Source organism: Chroicocephalus ridibundus, chromosome 4, assembly GCF_963924245.1.
Source record: "Chroicocephalus ridibundus chromosome 4, bChrRid1.1, whole genome shotgun sequence".
In the NCBI taxonomy this organism is placed as follows: Eukaryota; Metazoa; Chordata; class Aves; order Charadriiformes; family Laridae; genus Chroicocephalus; species Chroicocephalus ridibundus.
In genome coordinates, this window is record NC_086287.1 from 44072047 (window position 1) to 44091640 (window position 19594).

At 42.3% G+C, this 19594-nt stretch overlaps 1 protein-coding gene across 3 annotated transcripts in view; it reads right to left on the minus strand.

The window, feature by feature from the left end:
* The window catches only part of CAPN3 (calpain 3), a 32484-nt gene that overhangs the window by 5038 nt on the left and 7852 nt on the right, over window positions 1-19594 (minus strand). Inside the window, exons 2-20 of one of the 3 annotated variants that reach the window (XM_063331564.1) lie at window positions 19061-19130; window positions 16896-17014; window positions 16139-16272; window positions 15541-15709; window positions 14752-14892; window positions 12102-12185; window positions 11624-11709; window positions 10793-10870; window positions 10179-10339; window positions 9467-9636; window positions 8809-8820; window positions 7428-7636; window positions 6689-6725; window positions 5626-5640; window positions 4065-4166; window positions 2629-2706; window positions 1874-1931; window positions 1214-1278; window positions 121-189 (exon numbers count right to left, since the gene is read on the minus strand). In XM_063331564.1, coding sequence (XP_063187634.1) covers window positions 121-189; window positions 1214-1278; window positions 1874-1931; window positions 2629-2706; window positions 4065-4166; window positions 5626-5640; window positions 6689-6725; window positions 7428-7636; window positions 8809-8820; window positions 9467-9636; window positions 10179-10339; window positions 10793-10870; window positions 11624-11709; window positions 12102-12185; window positions 14752-14892; window positions 15541-15709; window positions 16139-16272; window positions 16896-17014; window positions 19061-19130 — 1857 coding nt within the window. Of the gene's footprint in view, window positions 1-120; window positions 190-1213; window positions 1279-1873; window positions 1932-2628; window positions 2707-4064; window positions 4167-5625; window positions 5644-6688; window positions 6726-7427; window positions 7637-8808; window positions 8821-9466; window positions 9637-10178; window positions 10340-10792; window positions 10871-11623; window positions 11710-12101; window positions 12186-14751; window positions 14893-15540; window positions 15710-16138; window positions 16273-16895; window positions 17015-19060; window positions 19131-19594 lie in introns of all 3 variants that reach the window. The other 2 variants (XM_063331562.1, XM_063331565.1) reach the window with 2 other exon arrangements.

A 19594-nucleotide genomic window follows, 5' to 3' on the forward strand; every position in this document is an offset into this window, starting at 1 on the left:
GAAGCTAATTTGCAATATTTTAGCTTTTTGTTGTAGCGTATGTAGAGAGGTCTGGTTTTCCTACACAAGCTTTTGTGCCACAAAAGCTGTGAAGAACAGCGCTGTGAATACCAGCAATACCTGCCAGCTTTTAATCTTGTCCCAGAGGTGTCGAAACTCATCGAAGTTTATCTTCCCTGAGCCATCTGTCTGTGATGCAAACATTCAGGTAAAAAAACCACAATATTTTTAAGAGAAAATTCATTAAGTGTGCAGCTAGTGGTGAAGGGATGAATGTGAAACTGAGGATCTCCTCAGCATTAAGAGCTGGCTGAGCTGTGCAGTAAAGTGTTTGTGACCATTTTGGAGTATTTTCTTTCAGGAGTGTGAGGTACTATTTTTACGGTGTGTAGAAGCAAACATCTGGTACAGGAGAGAGGCTCATTCCTGCAGCTATTATAAAGCATGTGAGCAGGATGTTTTAGGGGGCTCTTTCCAAATACCTCCAAATGTGAAGCTTACTCAACATTTTTAAGACAACTGAGCTTTATCCTAGAATGAAGCTCTTTCTGCCTTGCTTAAAATGAATTGAGAACTAAGCAAAATGTTGACTAAAGCCACTTACAAAAATGTGTTTAGGCTCCAACTATTATGGCTCTGGGTTGTAGTTACAATTTTGTTCTGGTTATGTTTGAGTGTGCTTGTGCTCTCTCAAAATCATGGGTTATGCCAAAAAGGACAACTGACTGATGTTGTATCAGAGGTAACCCCGTACGGCATCTTGCTCTGTGTTTTGTTATACTTGTTCTAAGACAATTTCTGTATGCGTTGCATGCTAAGCACTCAGTGGAATGTATGATACATATAAGCTTAAGAGAGAAATATAGTAATTTTGTTGGCAAGAACTGTAGTTATGTTGCATTGGTTTAAAAATAAATAATCACGCTTGAGTACATGAGCTGGCCGGTTGCTGATACCTAAGGAAGGGTATCATACTGACTGACTTATTCTGTAGTTTTCTGTTTTGAGATATTTTCATCTACCAACTACGCTAACGTTGGGATGACTGGAGTTAAGATGTGCCAAACCAGAAATGCTGTGTTATCTGACTACAGACTATAATGTCCTGTTCTGCTTCCCTGGCATACTAAATTGTGTGTGTGTAGTGGTGGGAAGTACAACCCAAGTGGAATAGTGTGGTATCAAGCACTCCTCTTTCACCAGAAAAGGATACATCCATTAAAGCAATCATGCTGCGGCAGGATTCCAGTTCAAATCCTTCTGTCTTTAGGTCCTTATCTGAAATAAATGATCCCAGGTGAAAACAGGTCATGCAAGTCAGCAAGCACTTCCTCCTCTTAGGTGTAACTCTACTCAGAGTAGAAGCCAAACCTACTTTGTCCAGTAAGAAATGAATAGTAGAGAAATCTGAAAAGACTCTAATGTTATTACTTGTGAATTAGAGATGACTTTTGTTGACCTGTTATATACAATAAAAACCTCTGGGAAACTCTAAACTAACTCTCAGGTAACTAAGCAAGCCCAAGGTCTGTAGGATAAAGTTTGTTAAACAGGGAGAAAAGCCTTCCTAGCCATTAGAATTTTTTTTAAAGGGCATTTGCAGACTGCTTGAAATGTTATATTGTTCCATGTAGCGCTTTCCAATGAACTTTTGCTCATTTCTGCATGATCAATACTTGATCACTCGTAGAGAACATCTCTATGAAACATTCAGCTTGCTAATGTCTGAGATGAAAACTCTATGGAAGGGTAACTAGGGAATTAGTGAGTTTGAAATCATAAATAATTTTTAGAGTGCAGCTCAGGGGTGGAGGGTTACAGTATATCATGGATTTCTTTGTCCAGGGTTACTGAAAAACATGCTCAAACTCACGTTTTTTTACGACATTATTGAGAACATTCCTGAGTTCTTCAGCATTGATCTCCATGTCCTGGTGAGAAATGTGGTGAAAATATAATTAACTACAACATTCCGTATTAAGCAGATTGCTTTATGGATGTATATGCTAGAAGTTATGAAGTCTTTGGTCACTTTTCAGTATGGCATATATATGCTTCAAGCTAGAGCGCATTCTAGGCCATATAAACAGTGGTCTAAATCTTTCTTGAGGCTGCAGTATGAGGTAGGTCTAAAGTTACCATTTAGTGCTTATTAAGCTACAACTACAATAATGACCAGTAATTTCAAGTCACTGAATAACCCAAAAAGCAAAATGCGAAAATCCTTGTAACCCATTTGCAGCCTCTTGGTTTATGCAGTTCTTTGATCTGTTTTTACTTTTAACTTCTCTCATTAATCATATACTGGAGGGCATTGTATTTCTAACTTGTTTATACATGCTATGCATGATAGCATCTCGTAGTAGTGATAGGAGTAAAAGCCCCACTTTAAATCAGGCTCCCTTACAGGCAATGGGAATAGCTTATATGTACATATGAGGATAGCTGTATACTTAATTGGATTTTGATTTGATTTTGCTTAGCTTCAGATCTCAAAGGAAATTTGATGGAAGGAAATTCAAAGGAAATTTTAAAATTCAGCGTTTTGAATTTGTGAAGCAGTTCTTTCAGGTGCTGTTGTGGTTAGGCTGCTTTGATGGCAGAGACAAGGGTCGGCTGCATACTCACATCCCCTGCGATCTGTCGGAAAATATTCCTGAACTGTTTTTCCTCTTCACTCCCTTCACGAGCTTTTGCTGAAGGGCGCTGAAAAGAGACAAGCAAAGGAGAGAGACAGCATTAGCCCAGCAGGGAAGGGAAGGGGCCTGGACGGCTCATTCACCCTCACGTGAAGGAGCCTCTTACTGAATCTGGAGCTCTTTGGAGGAACGGGTCATCCTCCTGGTCCTTTCCCCTTTTTTTAGTTAAATGTGGTCCTTGCCAAAACTGTTGACTATTTAACTTCATCCCATTGCTCTCCTTTTTCTAGGAAGGAGCCTAAATGATTACTTTCACTGACAGATGCTTATCTTCTCTTTTTTTTTTTTTTTTCCAAAGCATTGCAAAGAAGTTTGGAGCAGAAGAGCCATATCTGCTCCATAGCCACCCTGTAGGCTATGAGTGGACCAGAGGGACTCAGGCTTGAGAGCTCTTTGCAGAGTGGGGAGCCCCTTGCTGGAGACAAGCAGCACATGAGACAGCTTCATTTTCATTGTTTTCCTCCGTCTCAGACCCATGCAAAGAGCGAGTCTGATCTCTGAGGCTGATACTGGAAAAGGAAACTATATTCCCCCTCCCTTCCCTCCCCGCCAATGTTAAATTACAGGAATTGTGTGTAACAAAGCAAAGTGAATGTCTTGGCTTAGTTCTTATTTTTGTTTGTCTAAATGGTTCCCACTTTGCCACCTGCTGCTCTGGCGGTCACGCAGCAGAACAGCGCACTCCCTGGAAGCAGACACTCAAGCCGTGCCTTCAGACGCCACGAGCCTGGATGCAGGATCTGGCTGTTGCGTCTCACATCCCTCACCCACCTGCAGGCAGAAACTCCAGATTTGCTACTCTGTTTTCCACACCTCCAGAGGTGAGGGGAAAAAAAAGAAAAAAAAAAAAAAAAAAAAAAAAGGAGAGGTGCAGGAGCTTCTGTGTTTACTCGTCCGTTTCTCCACTGGCCATGGGGACTGGTACAGGGCTGTGTAATTTGTAATGGGGAGAGGCTGGGATCATTGCCAGGAGCTCCTGAAGCCCCTCGGGTGTGATTTGTGTGTGTGCCCTGTGTAAAGGGGGTACGGCTTCAGGGGGCTGAGCAAGAATGAAGGGAACTGCACTGCTCATGGGGAAGGGATCTCTCACAGCCAGGGTCCTTGTACGAGGGCACGACCAGGGGATGTTTTCAAGCAACTAAATCCTCCAGCACAGGTGTTAAATAATTGTAAAATAAATAACTGTAAAATAATCTCTGTTCACTCATGCTCATTAGATCCACCTAAACCAGATGCAAGTTATACTAAGATTTGATGAAAAGCTGTTAAGTATCTTAGGACGCTTTGTGCCATTCCTGTGCTCTTCCCAGCTACTCTTTCATGCTAGCCCAGACCAAGCTCTGTTTCCCCCCTTGCCGCAGAAACCTTTTTCTCATCTACATGGGTTTTTTCACCATCTTTGCCAGCATCTTCATCTGCTGTCAGCTCCTTATTGCTGTTTGCTCTGTCGGAAACAAAGATGATAGGCTAGAAGAAGAAGGAAGAGAGCAAAAGAGAAGTGGAAATTACACAAGAAATAGTGGAAGGGAAAATATTTGGTGACAGCCATTCTGTGGGAAAGCACATGCAGCAACAGCTCCCACCCCTGAGAGCATGACTGGAGAAGCCAGAGCTAGGAATGAAAATAAAAAAGGACGAAAAAAAAAAAAAAAAAAAGGTGGGGGGACATCTCAAGTCTCAGTTAAGCTGATGAACTTGCCCCTCTCTATGATGGACAGTAGCAACAAAACCAGAATCTGAATCCTACACAGAAAAGGAGTATTTGTGTAGGAGCTTGTTAGCTATGCAAAGTGTATATTCTTCCTCTGTATTAATTCTTGAAGCATTCAGCTGTAAGCAGCCACATGCAATTGTTCTGTTTTAGTTTATTTAAAACAAGGAAAGCCACTACAAGAAAGATGCGAATGTGTTACCCTAGAGTATTTAATTGCAATCAGCCTGTCTTGAGATTAAAATGCCTGGTTATGTTTTCAAGGTTCTAAATGTGTTGTGTAGAATAGGAAGGAGAATCCTGGACTTTGGTGAGCAGAAACTTCAGGAAAGAGGAGCAGCTGCATTAGGCAACAGAAAGCAAATGTGAGCAAATTTCAAGAGGGACAGGGAACTGCTGGAGAGGGTGCAGCAGAGAGCTACCAAGATGATTAGGGGACTGGAACACCTCTCTTATGAAGAGAGGCTGAGGGATTTGGGTCTCTTCAGTCTGGAAAAAAGACGGCTGAGGGGGGACCTTATCACCACTTAAAAGGTGGGTGTCAGGAGGATGGGGCCAGCCTCTTTTCAGTGGTGCCCAGGGACAGGACAAGAGGTAATGGGCACAAACTTGAGCATAGGAACCACCTAGACATGAGGAGGAACTTCTTTACTTTGAGGGTGGCAGAGCACTGGAACAGGCTGCCCAGAAAGGTGGTGGAGTCTCCAACTCCGGAGACATTCAAAACCCGCCTGGACGCGTTCCTGTGCAGCCTGCTCTGGGTGACCCTGCTCTGGCAGGGGGGTTGGACTAGATGATCTCCAGAGGTCCCTTCCAACCCTTATGGTTCTATGATTCTGTCAGGGGACGTGTCTGGAAAAGGGGTGCTTTTCTCTAGGAAGGGGTGTCAGGGTGCCTGTGGAAGGGCAGGAAGGGCGGGCAGTTTGAGCAACCCAGAGGATCAAGCTTATAAACCTGAAAAGTTTCTGTTACCGTTTTTCCATCCCTTTGAATGAGAGGGGGTATACGATGCTAATGCCATTTCATTAGAATTTAGTGGAGGAAGACAAAAGTCTTTGCTGCCTGCAAATGGCCTCTTTTCCAGTGCCCTTCATTAACTAGATTAGTTTCCAGATGCAGAGAAATCATAATGACCCCAAGGGACTCTGCTCCTGCTGCATGCATCGCACATGCTCATCGCCTTGCTGGCACTCAGCACATTGCACAAGTACCCACCTTGCCCTTTTTCTTCTTCTGTACAAAAAGAGGTAAAATTTAAAGAAAAAAAGTATTTTTAAACAGAATTATAGATTTTACCCAGATTATGCAGAGCTGATGGTAAAGCTTGTGTTTTTTTCTCTTGCCCTTTCTCACATTTATTTTTCTCATTTCTGTATTCATACAATTATTTCCCATTTCCTATATTCATACAGTTTTCAAATCTCAAAAAATGAGGGAAAATGCACCCACCAAGAAACTGCATACTGAAGGACAGAAATTGCAGAAACCATAGGAAAACAGTGTCCCACCTCATCTGGGGCTTTGTCTGCTCAAATAATGTCTCTGTTTTACCTTTAGCTCTGACTATTCCTCTTCTGTTTCCCAACCTGTGAGTGCAGTGGAGATTGGACTTCTGTGCCCACAGATCAATGTTATATGAAGTGGCAATTAAACTCCACCAGATTTGGACAGATATTTTGTAATCATGGCAGCAAACGAAAGGGGAACACTTCTAAGCAAGGTTTGATGGAGCTCAATTCTGTGCAAGAGCATATCCTCTGATTTTTTTTCAAGACTAATTGTATTGTTAGCTTTAGTATATTCTTACAAAAACATGTAAAACCCCAGGCTGAAGAGTTAGAGCTTGTCACGGACACTAGTTTGAATCCAAGTATCATTAGGATCCCTTTCCAGAAAGGGATGTATTTCAAAATGAGGTACTTTTTTCTTTATTAGATGAGATACCGATTTCATAAACAAAATATCTTGGAGCCCAGAGCTAGGTCTCCGCTGGTAAATGAATAATCTCCATTGATGGAGGCAAAGGCAATGCTTACCATCCAGCTTCTTTATGCTAGGAGCAGATTTCAAATGTGGCAAAAGATGTTCATCTGGCCAAATCAGAAAGTAGTGTATATAAAGCAAGTGTTAATAGAAGTACCTTGATGAGAAAATGTGGGCATTTATGCTAAAGGAGCTGTGGCCACAAATTGTTTCCTGCTGTAGGTTTCCCTAGATGTGATGCTCCTCCTCTCCCTGCCCCTATTCATGTACAAAAGAGGCCCAGGACAGTACTTACCGATGGACGCTCTGCCTCAATCATGTTTTCAACCTCCCTAGAAGAAAGCAGAAAATAAATCAGGAAAGTGAATGTTCCCAACATTGCTTGTTTCTGTAGCTGGTTTGTAAGCAGCCGCTTGAACTTTCCAAACAGCCAGTGGCATGGGCTGGCTTCCAAGCATTACAAACACGGACTCTAGACATAGCCTTTTCCCAGTTTGAGCTGAGCATCCCAAGTACCACTTCCAGGAGGGATGCTGCCTGGTTTACACCTCTAAAGAGCCTTTGATAACACTGAACTTTGGCAGCTGGGAGTAAAACAGAAGATGTTTGGCCTAAGTAGGGTGACACTAGCTGTAATTTGCTGAGCTCTGGGAAAGTAGTTGAAGAGCAGGATGGAAAATAACTAACTACCTACTGCTGCGTTTCATTCATTAGATCTGGTTCAATGATCTATCTGGCTAAAACTTCACCCAGAGGCATATAGCGATAAAAACCAAACAGGTTCATTTTCATTGTTATAAATGGCTAATGGTATGTTTACAAAGGATACCCTGCAAGTAGTAAGCTTCTCCAAAGACAATTGAAAGCAGACTTTTGGTAGACTGAGGGAAGCTCAGGGACATGAGTTTGCAGCTTGGAGTTTCTAATGAGGTTGAGAAAATTAAAAGCAGATGTGGCAAATTTGGAACACGACTAAAGCAGACTAGCTAACTCACCTCCACCTTTGTGGCCAGATAAATAGATCTGCAACTTACTCTGAAAGACTTCTTTTCTCTGAGAAGACCCTCAGGATGAATTCTCCCTCCTGGTGGGGTTCGTATGTTGATGGGATGACGACATACTCGCTGGGAGGTAACCGGAAGCGCTCAGAGATTTCTCGCATGTTAATATAGGTCTTACTTCTAGCTTTGGAGGCATTGTAGAGGAAAAAATCCTTTTGCAAGTGGTGCTTAGTACCATGCATCTGCAGAACAAATGAGTCAGTTTGTCTTCAAGGAAGCCTTAACCATTCCCCAGGTAGCTTGTCATGAGGGTAGTACATGGTTGGGACAGAAAACACGAATGAAGCAGCAGCTTAGCAAGCAGGGAGCTGAAGAGGGATGCTAGCTGGTAACAGATACAAAGGTGTCACCTTTAAGTTGCTACTGGCTGGGTCTAGTTGGCTTCTCAGGGCTGCCCCAGAGCCCACCTGTAGAGCGTTGGCTGACTTCTGCTGTGTAGGCACTTTTATCTGACTGGTTTGTTGGATGCTAAGTTGTGTGTAATCACAGTTCAGCTACTTTCCTTGGAAGGTGGCATGGCAAGGAATGGTAATATGCAAACTGCTACATGCAGTGTGGTTAGGTGAAGATGCTTTCAGTAGAAACATGTCCTTGCCTGGACAAAACATTAGTTCTGTATCTGCTAAAGAAACATAATTAAACGTTGCATTGGTTCAAATATGAACATTAAGTCAAGAATTGTGGGCTAAGAACACTTGCAGGCTGTTTTCTGCAGAAATAACCACCCATAAAATAGTCAGCAAAGACAATATCCAGACTTTCATTTTCATGTTTTCCAGGTAAAATAGCCTTCAGGTGAGCTTGTTTGCAAAAACTTTGATGCCAAAGATTCAGCTACTGGCAGGCTCAGAAAAACTTCATCTGTGTACTTTTAATACATTTTCTTCAATGGCTGAAAATACCATTGATTTTTCCAAACAAATTCTAAAACTATAGAGAAAACTCTGTGGCTGCAGGATATAGGCCATTGGCATTATTTGCAGGAGGAAATGGAAGTGATTTAGGGTGGTTCTGCGTGGAGCGTGGTGGCAAAGTGCTCACTGGTGTGGCTTCCTGCAGCCCAGGCTGACTGACTGACCATGCAAGCCATGGCCAGGTCTCATATAGAACAGAAGAGAAGGACTGAGGAAAAGGTGCAAGTGAAAATGGGGTGCTGGGTGAGAAGGAACTAAAAATTACTCGCAAAATGTTACTAAGAAACACTCAAAGCAGAAAGGTTAGTGGTTTCACTTCTGTTACATCCCTGAAAACAAGCTTGACTGAACAGTTTCCTGCTGACTTACAGACAGGCACAACAGTAACACTAGCTGTGAGTATACACCAAGATGTCAATCTGTCTCCGTTCTGCTCATACCTCTTTGGGCACCTAAGGGAGAAACAAAGAGAAGAAACAGTCAGAGCTGCTAGGTGAGGCCACTTGTTTATAGGTCTTACAGAAGGGTGTTCACATAGATTTCTGGGGACACAGCCAGTAATTAAAATGCCCCAAGTTATATAAATATTCCGAGCGCTTTCTCTCTTCCTTTCTAGACTTCTTGGGGTCTACATGAGATCCACTAAGATCTGAACTAAATATATTTGTGCGAGGGACTGAGTAAATTGACTTCTTCATGAAGTTCTGTCAGCAGGGACAGAGGTTAATCCCTACGTATGCATCTTGGATGTCCTTTCCTTTTTTATACAATTCTCTCAATTAAATGTTTATTGTCGCATGGATGAAAGGGATTTTGAAGAATATATGGTAAAGAATATATTAAATTCTGGCATTAAGTCAGTATAAAAGTCTAAAAAGTGTGTTACTTATAGATGGGGATAAACTCAGAGGTTACTGTGGTCTGAATGTTTACAAAGCCTTGAATTTCCTTCCTCGCTTCCAGTTTTCCCCTGAGTTCCTTGCAAAGTAAAAATTGCAGTTCATGTAATTGGGTGGAATGATTCGGTGACTCTCTTAGTAAATGCATACTGTCAGGATTTGTGACCGCGGTGAGAAAAATGAAGTCTAGAGCTGGTACCTCGTAGATGGCAAAGCCAATGGTGTACAGGTTGGCTCCCAGCTTGCGTTCTTTCCTCCTATTTTTCTGCATCAGTGCAACGAGGAAGCTGCAGATAACCTCTTCATCCTCAGGATCATCATCTTCCTCCAGGAGCTTCAGGCGATACTGGGGATTGGTCCAAAACGTATCTGTGAAATCCCATGAACAACCCAAAGCAAACGTGTAAAGCTTCAGTTTTCTAATGATACTCATAATCAAAGAGAACTTGTAAGTTCCCTGCCTGTGGCTCCCGAGGGAAAAGTTAAAATTGGGCTAATACGTATATATTTTTTTCTGCATTATGTTTTTTTTACCTAGTTTTAACAAAACTGCACAGCAAAGGAGGATATAAAATGAAGAATTGGCATCTGACAAACTTCCAAAGCACCTAAAGCTGTAAGAAAGTGGATTTCCCAAGTGAAATCTAACAGAGTGAAACTGTTCTCTTTTCTCTTACTTGGGCCACTGTGAAGTATTTGAACAGTGATTTACCTTTGGGCTTACGAGGTGTGTGCTGTCACAAACATAGCGACAGAAGATTTCCAGCTACAAAATCGCGTGCCTCATCCGCTGAGGAAGCAAGGCTTTTCCTGTGGCTGAGCACTGATCAGGCTGTGGTATACCTTAGCCTGTGGGATCTAATACAGTCCCCATCAAAGAGGACGTATCTCTCTTAAGCCCCATTGCTCACCTGGATAATTGCGGCAGCCTCCAGCTGAGCAGCCTCTCACCCAGCGCCCTTCGTTGACTGACACAGTCCAGGTCTGGAGTTTATCTGCTTCCAGAGTATCAGGTGTGAGGTTACAGATCTCAAGTTTTGTGAAGTGCCTCATGAAATCTTCAAATGATATCCTGGAAGAATTGAGGGGAAACTGAACCCAAAGAGATTTACGTGGTGGGTGGTTGCCTGAAAGATCCTGGTGAGATGGAGGAGGGTGACCCACATTAATGCCACTTTCAGGGCAAGTTTGCAGTGGGAGCACCATGATTTCCTAATGCTGGCTGGTCAATTAACACAGATACACCTCCAAACTGGGAGAAACTGGGCTGAGAGGATGGTACATAGGAAGGGTGATAGAGAGCTTGTGGAAGGGTGAGATAATTAGAAGGACTGTGCTGGTGGCACTCAATAAACCCTGGTGGGAGAATGAGGGGATTGCAGAGCAGGGCTAATTGGGAGTACGAGGGGAACAGGGACTACTGCAACAGTTTTAGCAGATTTAGCTAGTGCAATGTGATTTTATTATTTTTTTTTTTTGCTATAGTTGCATATCTCCTAGAGAAACACAGGTTTTCGATTCTCACCAGAACTCCCCATCCTCCACGATCTTGTGCTGCAGGCGAATTTTCTCTGCTTCGTTAACAAAGTTCCACTCTTCTGACCTTCAAAGGAGTAAGCAAGTTAGATTACAATTTGCAATACAGTTTTCATTAAAATTTCTACTCTTTACTCTAAGACTCATTGAGTGGAAAGTCAAGAATCATCTTGCTATATCCATATAATTTTTCCTTTGTCAGCCTTACAACCGTTTGTTCTTGATGCTACTCTCCTCTCCACGTGCCCAAATCCAAAAGCAATTGCCCTGTTCCTCTCTGCCTTCCCTTCAGACATCCTCTTAGCAGCTCTCAAAAAATCTCCTGAACTGTGTTCATTTTATTTAGCTTGAAGACAAAAATGTTTGCAGACTCTCATTGCTGGAGTAGCTGTTGAAATTCCTTTCAGTAAAACCTAATGAGAAGCTTTATCCAAACTCGCTCATGTACTGACATCTTGCTTCATCCAGTTCTTCCATAACTGAAAAGGTTTTTCTACTGTCACATATTGTTTTGAAAATAGACATTGCTGAACTTGCTAGACAGTAAAATCAGATTGACTGTGCCATTAGACTGGGGGCTCTCTCCATTGATTGAAGCGCCTTTTAGTGTCTTTTCTAGTTACTCTTTTATTTTTACAGCTTCAGCTAAGCTATCAAATATGATCAGCTTCAAATTTCATGTGTCAAAATAACAGCAAAGAAAATAACAGCAAAGACAATTCAGATACCTCATCATTAAATGTTAGTCATGCACAAGTTGTGTAAGGGCAAATAAAGCTGCAATTTTTTTTCAAATCATGTGAATCTTCTTTTTACTCACTTGTCACTCCAAGGTCCATTCCATTCCACCTGCCCCCAGGGGTTTCTCAGCCTTACCAGACGTATTTTTTTCCCTTTAAATGTTGTCTAATTGGAAAAGAAGGCAACAAGAATAGGCTGTTCAGAAAGAAACATTCTGCCTGTCAAATTGCTGATACTAGCTCCTCCAGTGATGGTACTGTACTGGGCCATCGTCCAGTCTGACCTTCTTGGGGTGAGTGCAGGAAGGCTGTAAGACCAGGAAGTGGCTGGCTGTGGCCTCATTTGCCCAAGCACACCATGGTGGACTATCCGTTTCCCCAGAAAGCCAGAACCTGGACAGGTTTGTTTCTCCACAAATCTTTCATTTATTTAGAAATAAATTTCATTTCCTCAGATCCTAAATTGTTTTGCTTTTTTCCCCCCCTCATAGCTTTGCTGAACATGCATTGTGCTAGGGCAGTAGCTCCTCATAGCTGGAGGAAAAGGACCATACGTACCTCTTCCACAGCAGTGACAGAATAGGCATGACCTTTGACAAGCCCACAAGACATCCGGGTTTCATACTGCATTGGCACTATGGTCTGGTAGACACAAGATAAAAACTTGTAAGAGTCATGCAAAGCTCAGCCGGCTGCTCCAAGGCAGGTATGGCCACCCAGGGCTTTTGGAGGGAGGATGACACTGTTCAGGTGACAGGGGCTTTTGTCTTTGTTCTCTTTTTTTGCATTTGCCAAGGTGGCCGAGCTTAGTGCCCACAGAATTAATGTTGCTGGTTAGAAAGGAATGAAGCATGAACTAAAAAAGCAAAATGTTAATAATATCAATTGGAAAGGACATTCTATGATTAGCTCTTTACCTTTGTGTAGGTTACTGCTTTTTGCACTCCGAACATGCTTTTTATATATATATATGTATATTTATATATATATATATGTATATAGGATGCTTAACCAAAACGATCATATTTTCTATTAGTGGGAGTATTCAGCCGTTTCTGGGATAGTATGTTCTGGTATGGCTCAGTAAGGTTATTAGGTATTAACTGAAAACATCAGAGCAGTTCAAGACCTAGAAGAATACTTCTACCTTTATGCATGGCTGCAATCTTATCACAATGACATTAAAGCACCCTATTTAATACAGTGTTCCTACTAACTTTACTATTTTATTTTTTTTTAATTTCCTGTGGAGATGTACATTTTATTCCATAATTGTTAAAATCCTTATGTTTGAAATTTTTTCCAGCTGGCATTCAGGAAGGGTGTAGCTTTCTTCAGCAATGTGTGCTCAGGTGTAAATACATTTACTGTCTTGGTAATCAACTGTTAGTGTGTCTGATAGGTTTTTATTTGCAAATCTCAGAATGGTCTGTATCTGGGAGATAAAGAATTGAGAGGAAGATGGCAGGTGCACAGTCTGCTGCGTTTGTAGGAGAGATCACTGAGAAGGGTGAGGGGGAAAGACCCTGCTATGCACACGTGGCATATCTGTGAAACTTCCCCTCCTCCATTACGTCTGTGACTGAGAGATGACCACAAGACCCTGCCAGTAATTCTGCCATTGCTTTTCGAGGGCATGAGAAAGGCAGGGCAGGAAATGAAGAATTAGTAAGTTCACACAGATGCATTCTCAACTTGCACAGGGAGGATCTCATCCAAATATTTCCTGGCTGTCACAATTATTTTCCATTATTTCCCTTCTCGTCCTATTTATTCTCTTTCTTACTTCTGTTTCCCTACTTTTTGTGCCTATAACTTCATATCTGTTTGCTTTTTTCTTCATTTCTATTCACGTTGTCATCATTGTTGCTTAATAGAACCCCTTTCTCTCTTTGTTTAAAGAATATTAACTTCTGCTAGTGCTCTGGGCCGCTTCTCTTGTGGCTTCTGAAGTCTGCACTACCTGCCTCTTTCCCTCAAGAGTTGTGATTATTTTTTTTCCTGGTGATGGCTCAGGAGTGTGTAATAATGCAGCAAAATGACTGTGGGAGCAGCAACTATAAAGTTGTCCAAACTTCTTTGAGTAGACAGTCACTGGGGAGGAAATTCTCCCCAAAACATGGGTGATTTGTGTAGGCATGCTTGCAAAACAGAGCAGTCATACTGGGCTTTCCCGGAGAGTTACACCATTTCAGTCTTTTAGGAACACTAAATATGGATGTCAAAAGAGGAAAAACCATCTATTTCTGCTGCAAATAAAGAAGACAGTTTGCGCAACCAAAAGTTTTAGATGATGTAATTGGGGTGGGTGTTGGATGTTTTTTCTCTCTGTAAAGTGACAGATGTAATTTCATTGTCATGGAAATGCAGCTCCCTAAAGGGCAAGGTATGGCAGCTGCCTGACAGAGAGAAGGAGAAAGCAGTGTGTCCCTCCACAGATTTGGAAGCTCTTCTGTTTCCCAATATGGGATTTTCCTTTCACGTTTTTAACATCCCTCTCTCTATTTTGCTATATACTTAGGTATGCTGGAGTTACTTTGTAGTTTATCACACGTGTAAAACTTGACACATTTTTCATTTTCCTTGTTATGAATTTTAAATGAGGATCTTAAAGGCAGTAATCTAAAGGAGTGTCCCGAGAGCAGACTCCCCTCCATCAGTGGGCAGACCTCCACAGCACTCTCTGTCTCAAAATAAGTTCACCAGGAGCTTTTATGCCTGGTGTGAGAGCTGTGCAGAGCTTGCTTTTTCTTTCTTTCACACCCCCTCCACACTTGGGGATCTTGTTCTATTCTAGTATTTTAATTTCCTCGCTTTTGCCATACTTTGCAAGCGAGGTACTTTATAAAATCCACTAATCATGTCCTGTTCCCAAACACAATAATCAATGTGCCACTTTGACATATTTGATATGATTTTGCTCTCTGTTTCTACTGTACAAGTAAGCTCTGGAAATAATAAGCCTTTGCCACAAGCCAACAGCCCTTTGCCTCAGTATCAGCAAAGCCCTCTAGTATCAGTCGCTGTGTTTGAAAGGACAGAAATCCTTTAATACACATGTCAAATAGCATCCATAAGAGGTCTTCAGTGTTGGGATAACTCAGTGAAGCCAAATAAGGATTTAAAAGCATAGATGATATGTTCCTCTAACTGTTCTGTCTGTAAATAAAAGCCCTGTGAAGCCAACTGCTTCCAGAAACATACGAACCCAGGCTGGCCTCTCGTCTGTCCCTTGGTAGTCTACAGTAGGGTGAGTCATCTGAGCGTTTTCTAGATTCTTCACCATTCGAGAGATCAGTTCCCCGATGTCGCTCCGAGGAGCTGATCCATAGGAAAAGCCTAGGTTATCCTGGTACAGAGAATGGGAGAAAAGCGTCATGCAGAAAGATGAGGCAGGGAGAGAGAAGAGAAATTATACAAGAAAGATGAGTGGTAAAAGATAGCCTAGACAGATAACTTCTCTCTCATTATATGCTAGATGGCTCATACTTACCTACGGTGGTTGATAGCACTGCTTATTCTTCTGCCTTTACTGCAACTTCATACTTCATAATGATTAATGAAACTAGTTTTTTACTTTCACTTCTATGTTAACTACAGTAAATGAAGACAATTTAAGACTATGTAGGCAATCGAAGGGTTGATTTCCCAAGCATTTGCACACTTAGCATGTTTGACATGGAGATTTGTGTCTTAAGAGAGTTGCAGCACCACCCTACTAACCTGGACGAGGGCACTGAGGATGGGGGGTGCTGGTTTTGCTGGTCACACCCCTTCTCCCCACCTCCATGTTCTGCTTCGCTTTGTTTCCCTTTTGGCACTTGCTGTTTGCTAATGGGTGGTGTCTAGTGGAGATGACTCAGTCTCCTAGAACTGAATGTTTGCTATATGGACTAAACCAAGTAGTTCCAAAAGGTGTCATATATGTAATTATGGATGAAGAGGTCCCTCTTCTCTACCCTTTCTTATGGCTTATCTGCAAAATTCATAGACTCACATCAATGGAGCTGGCCATGAGGGATCCTCTGTCAATGGCATGTTTCATGATTTTATAGATATCTTTAGGGGCATCCTTTATCTCATAGAACTCGGTGACTCCTCCGGTGAAGTCCTCCATAGCTTCGGTAGTGTTGCCTCCTTTCAAAGCTTCGTATGACCCATGGAGTCTTGGAAGGAGAAAAGAATAATAAGATTCTCTTTTACACAGATAAAGGTACCTACCTATATATTTATACTTATCTTGTGTGTGTGAATAAATAAAGATATGTAAATACCCATACTAAAAAAACCCCCACAAACCATCTGTTTGGTAACCCTCAAGTTAAAAGTTTTAAAACGTGCCACCTGTACGCATCAAAAAAAAATTATGTTGAGAATCAAATGTGGATCTCTGAGTGAGTAGCAAAATCCCCTAGAAGATATGCTTTACCCCATCCCCAATTCTGAGGCATGAGGATCTATAGGAAAAGGCAGTGGTATGTTCAGAGCCTCTCTATGTGCTCATTATAGGTCCTGTATGCAGTGGTTTAACCACACCGCCCCCCCCAGCCAAAGCCTCAGTGGGGAGCCCGTCGCAGTCCAGCAGGTCATTTTACTTTGCGTAGGCCTTTTCCAGGAGGGCACTCCAGAACTCGTTGCGCTGGGAGGACTTGGTAAAGACCAGCTGGTTGTTGTATGTGGGTAAGCAGTCATCGATGACAACGTCCACCCAGTCTCCATAGCGCCAGAACTGAATAAAGGCAAACAGAAAACACCCCTGTGTTGACTTGGTGCAGGGAGGGGGAACCTGGCTGAAAAACCAGGCTGAGAGAGGACAAATGTGGAAATGAACTGCTTCATAATGTGACAAAAAGTGATGGCATCGGGAGGGAGGCAGCTGGACTGAATTCCCCTGGGCAATGTGTGTGGACCAGTGAGAGGTCCCTTAGGGGAGGCAAGGGAATTACGGAAAGCAGTCAATCTTTTCTAAATAAGAGGTTCTTCAATAACTTGTTTTTGACAGAGACCAGCTGCTTGTGGGCCTAAAAATAGATGCTCTTGCCAACTCCCCGTGTGTCTGTGCTGGCTGTACGGCTGCATCTGAGTAGCGAGGCAGGACTGGGCACCTGTTACTATCCCTTACACGCAGGACACAGCAACCTGCAAACGCTTCCTTGGTGGATTAATGCTCCCTAGTTGCCTGTAAGGGCTGTCCCTTCTGTGACTGCCCTGTTGGAAGAGTTTGCGGTGGGGCAATTCAATCCCTCGTGCTTCCAAAGGGCAGAGAAGTGAAAGGGAAGAGCGTGCTGAGAGCTGAGCTCTCTCTTGGGTAAATACAGTTACATCTGCCTCCCGCTAGATGCAGGGACTCACCTGGAAGTGAAAGATGCCAGCATAGTTTTGTATAAAGGACTGGTCATGTGGTATGACTCTGCAGAGGAGTTTTTTATTCAGTGTCAGGCAGGCAATGGCAGCTAGGAACCAGCAGTCACCTGTAAATGAGCAGAAGCAGCAGACAAAATGAAGGGACACAGCAACTAGAATGAAAGGGAAAACCTGAGATACTGCAAAGCAACATGTTAATTCTCAGTAGAGCATGCCATCATCGCCTTTCAGTAGAGGGCTCTTCTCCATGTGTTCTGTGGTACTTTATCACTTTATTTGTGCTCTGGGAATGCTCGTTGGCATCATTCATGGTTAGGTACATGGCTGTTAAATAGATGTTCCCTGTAATTTAGAAAATGCCTAAAACCTGATGAGCTCTGTTGCCTGTGTCAAGATTTCCCTGTCCCATATGAACTCCTATCTGAATTCCCATGTTACTTTTCCTTCCAAGCTCAGGACAGAGACCAGCTGAGAAAATAACTCTCTCCCAGGTGGAGCTCTTGTACAGCTGAAGCTCGGTCTCGCGTTTTCATGTTCTGCCCTCAGGATAACCCACTGTCCCAGTCATCGTTCTGTGGGGCCTCTTTCCTGCTTCATTGCTCTGATGCATTTTCCTCTTTGTATCTGCACTGTTGTAAACGCTGTTCCCTTTAGCGCTTTTCAGTTCCTCATTCAGACTCTTGCACAAGTTTGCTGCCTCTGTAGGAGCTCTGGGAAAGTGACTTTCTCCCACAGTACTTCCGTGTTCAGCAAAGGATGCCCCAACCCTTAATTAAAACCTCCTTGCTGCTACTGTAAGAGAGGTTATATGGTAAGCTTGGCTGAGCAGTGTGAATTAGTGGGGCGATAGAATTATATGAGGTACCAAAAACTAAACCTAATTGCAGGGAGCTGTAAAATAAATTTATGAAACTGGTGGAATGATAAAACATATAGAAATACATATAAGTATATATTTTGGAAAGCCACCTCTGTACATACTTTCTTGCTGGCAGCCAATGTAGTGCTATGTAGGGCTTGCGTGTGCAGCTCTTGCTGTACCTGTTAAACTGTCTTTATCTCAACCCATGAGTCTTCTCACTTTTACTCTTCTGATTCTCTCCCCCATCCCACTGCGGGGGAGTGAGCAAGTGGCTGCATGGCGTTTAGTTGCCAGCTGGGGTTAAAGCACGACAGTTACCTATTTCTCCTTAGGAAGGATGTGGGGTCAACCGTGAACAGGAGTTTTCTAAACTATCCAATATTCAGCAGAACTCAAAAAGATAAACAATGCTATGAGTAGTTGAGGAAGGAATGGAAGACAAAAGAGAGAACATATTACGCACATAAATTCATTTGTGTCCGCAGCTTGGAAACTGTGAAGTTCTGGTCGCCTCAAAAGGAAAGGCAATGGATTTTTTTTGTTTGTTTGTTTTTAAAAAAAGTACTGGGAAGGTGAGGACAGTCACAAGCACAGAACAACTCTTAAATGAAAAGATTAATGCACATTAGGATGCATTGGCTTAGGAAGAAGGTCACAGGAGAAGCTATAAAACCATGAAAGACATGGCAAAGCTGAGCAGGGGATGACTGTACAAAGCAGTGCAGGTGAGTGCCATGTGGATGACTGTTGCAGGGGCATCACTTGTACCTAAGTAGCAGCTCTATATATCAAAGGCTCTTTGAGCATCTAAGCTTAAGTTCTTCAATGTAGGGGTTTTCCTTGAGTACAAGGCACACTTAGCTGGAGACCTTCAGAAGATTCTGTATGGAAATAACAGGACTAAATACTTGAAAAAATACAACAGTAGCTGATTAGATTTTTCTCTCAGTCAAATAACTCCTTCTCTGTACCTCTTATTCTCATCTTAGCTCATTTTGTTCATCCTCAAATCCCAAGAGAAAGGCCGAGTGGTGCTTTGTAACACACTCATGGTATTAGTTCATGAAAAGCAAAACACCCTGCAAAGCATCTTTTGCTTAAAGTTCTTCGCTAGATTGCTACTAGGCAGATAGCAATGATTTGCTGTATAGAGCAGGAATCAGTAGATGTGTAGTGGTATATGGAAACAGAGGATTTCAAATATCATCTTGGAAGCAGAAGAAAATTAAGTGAGAGCTCAGCTATGATGCAGACTTTAAAAAAGTTCAGGATTGAAGTAAGAATTTCATACCTAATTCTCCTTGGCAGATATCTGTTCTGTTGGCTCCACCGATGATAAACCGTGGATTCTCACAGATTTCCTGAAAAATATAAACAGATGGATGAGCAGGAAAAACATACATTATAATGCCTGTTTGCCACAAATAAAGGCTGGTTTAGGGCAATGTTTTCGTGTAGGGTAGTTTGTGGATATCAAAATCTCCTGCAGAGTTTTCAGTGGCAGAGTTTCACTATGGAAATATTTTAGAATCCGGGTGTTCCAGACTTCAGGTACAGCTTTCTCCATGTGTCTACAGGGTTTAATAGCTAGTCGAGGGGGATCCCTCTGTACAGTTAAAATGAGGAGAATAGGGAAAAATATTTTTTCCATACAACGAAAAAATAAATGTTAGAGGAGAGCAGGCAGGTGGAAAGAACCTCAGGGGACCAGATTAAATTCTTTAAAAATGACTGCAGGTTTAAGGTGTCCAATTTGCAGTAACTTATATGCTGAGGTATTAATAAGGTTGAAGAGTGCATTTCATTAGGAATGAACCCCAGTAAT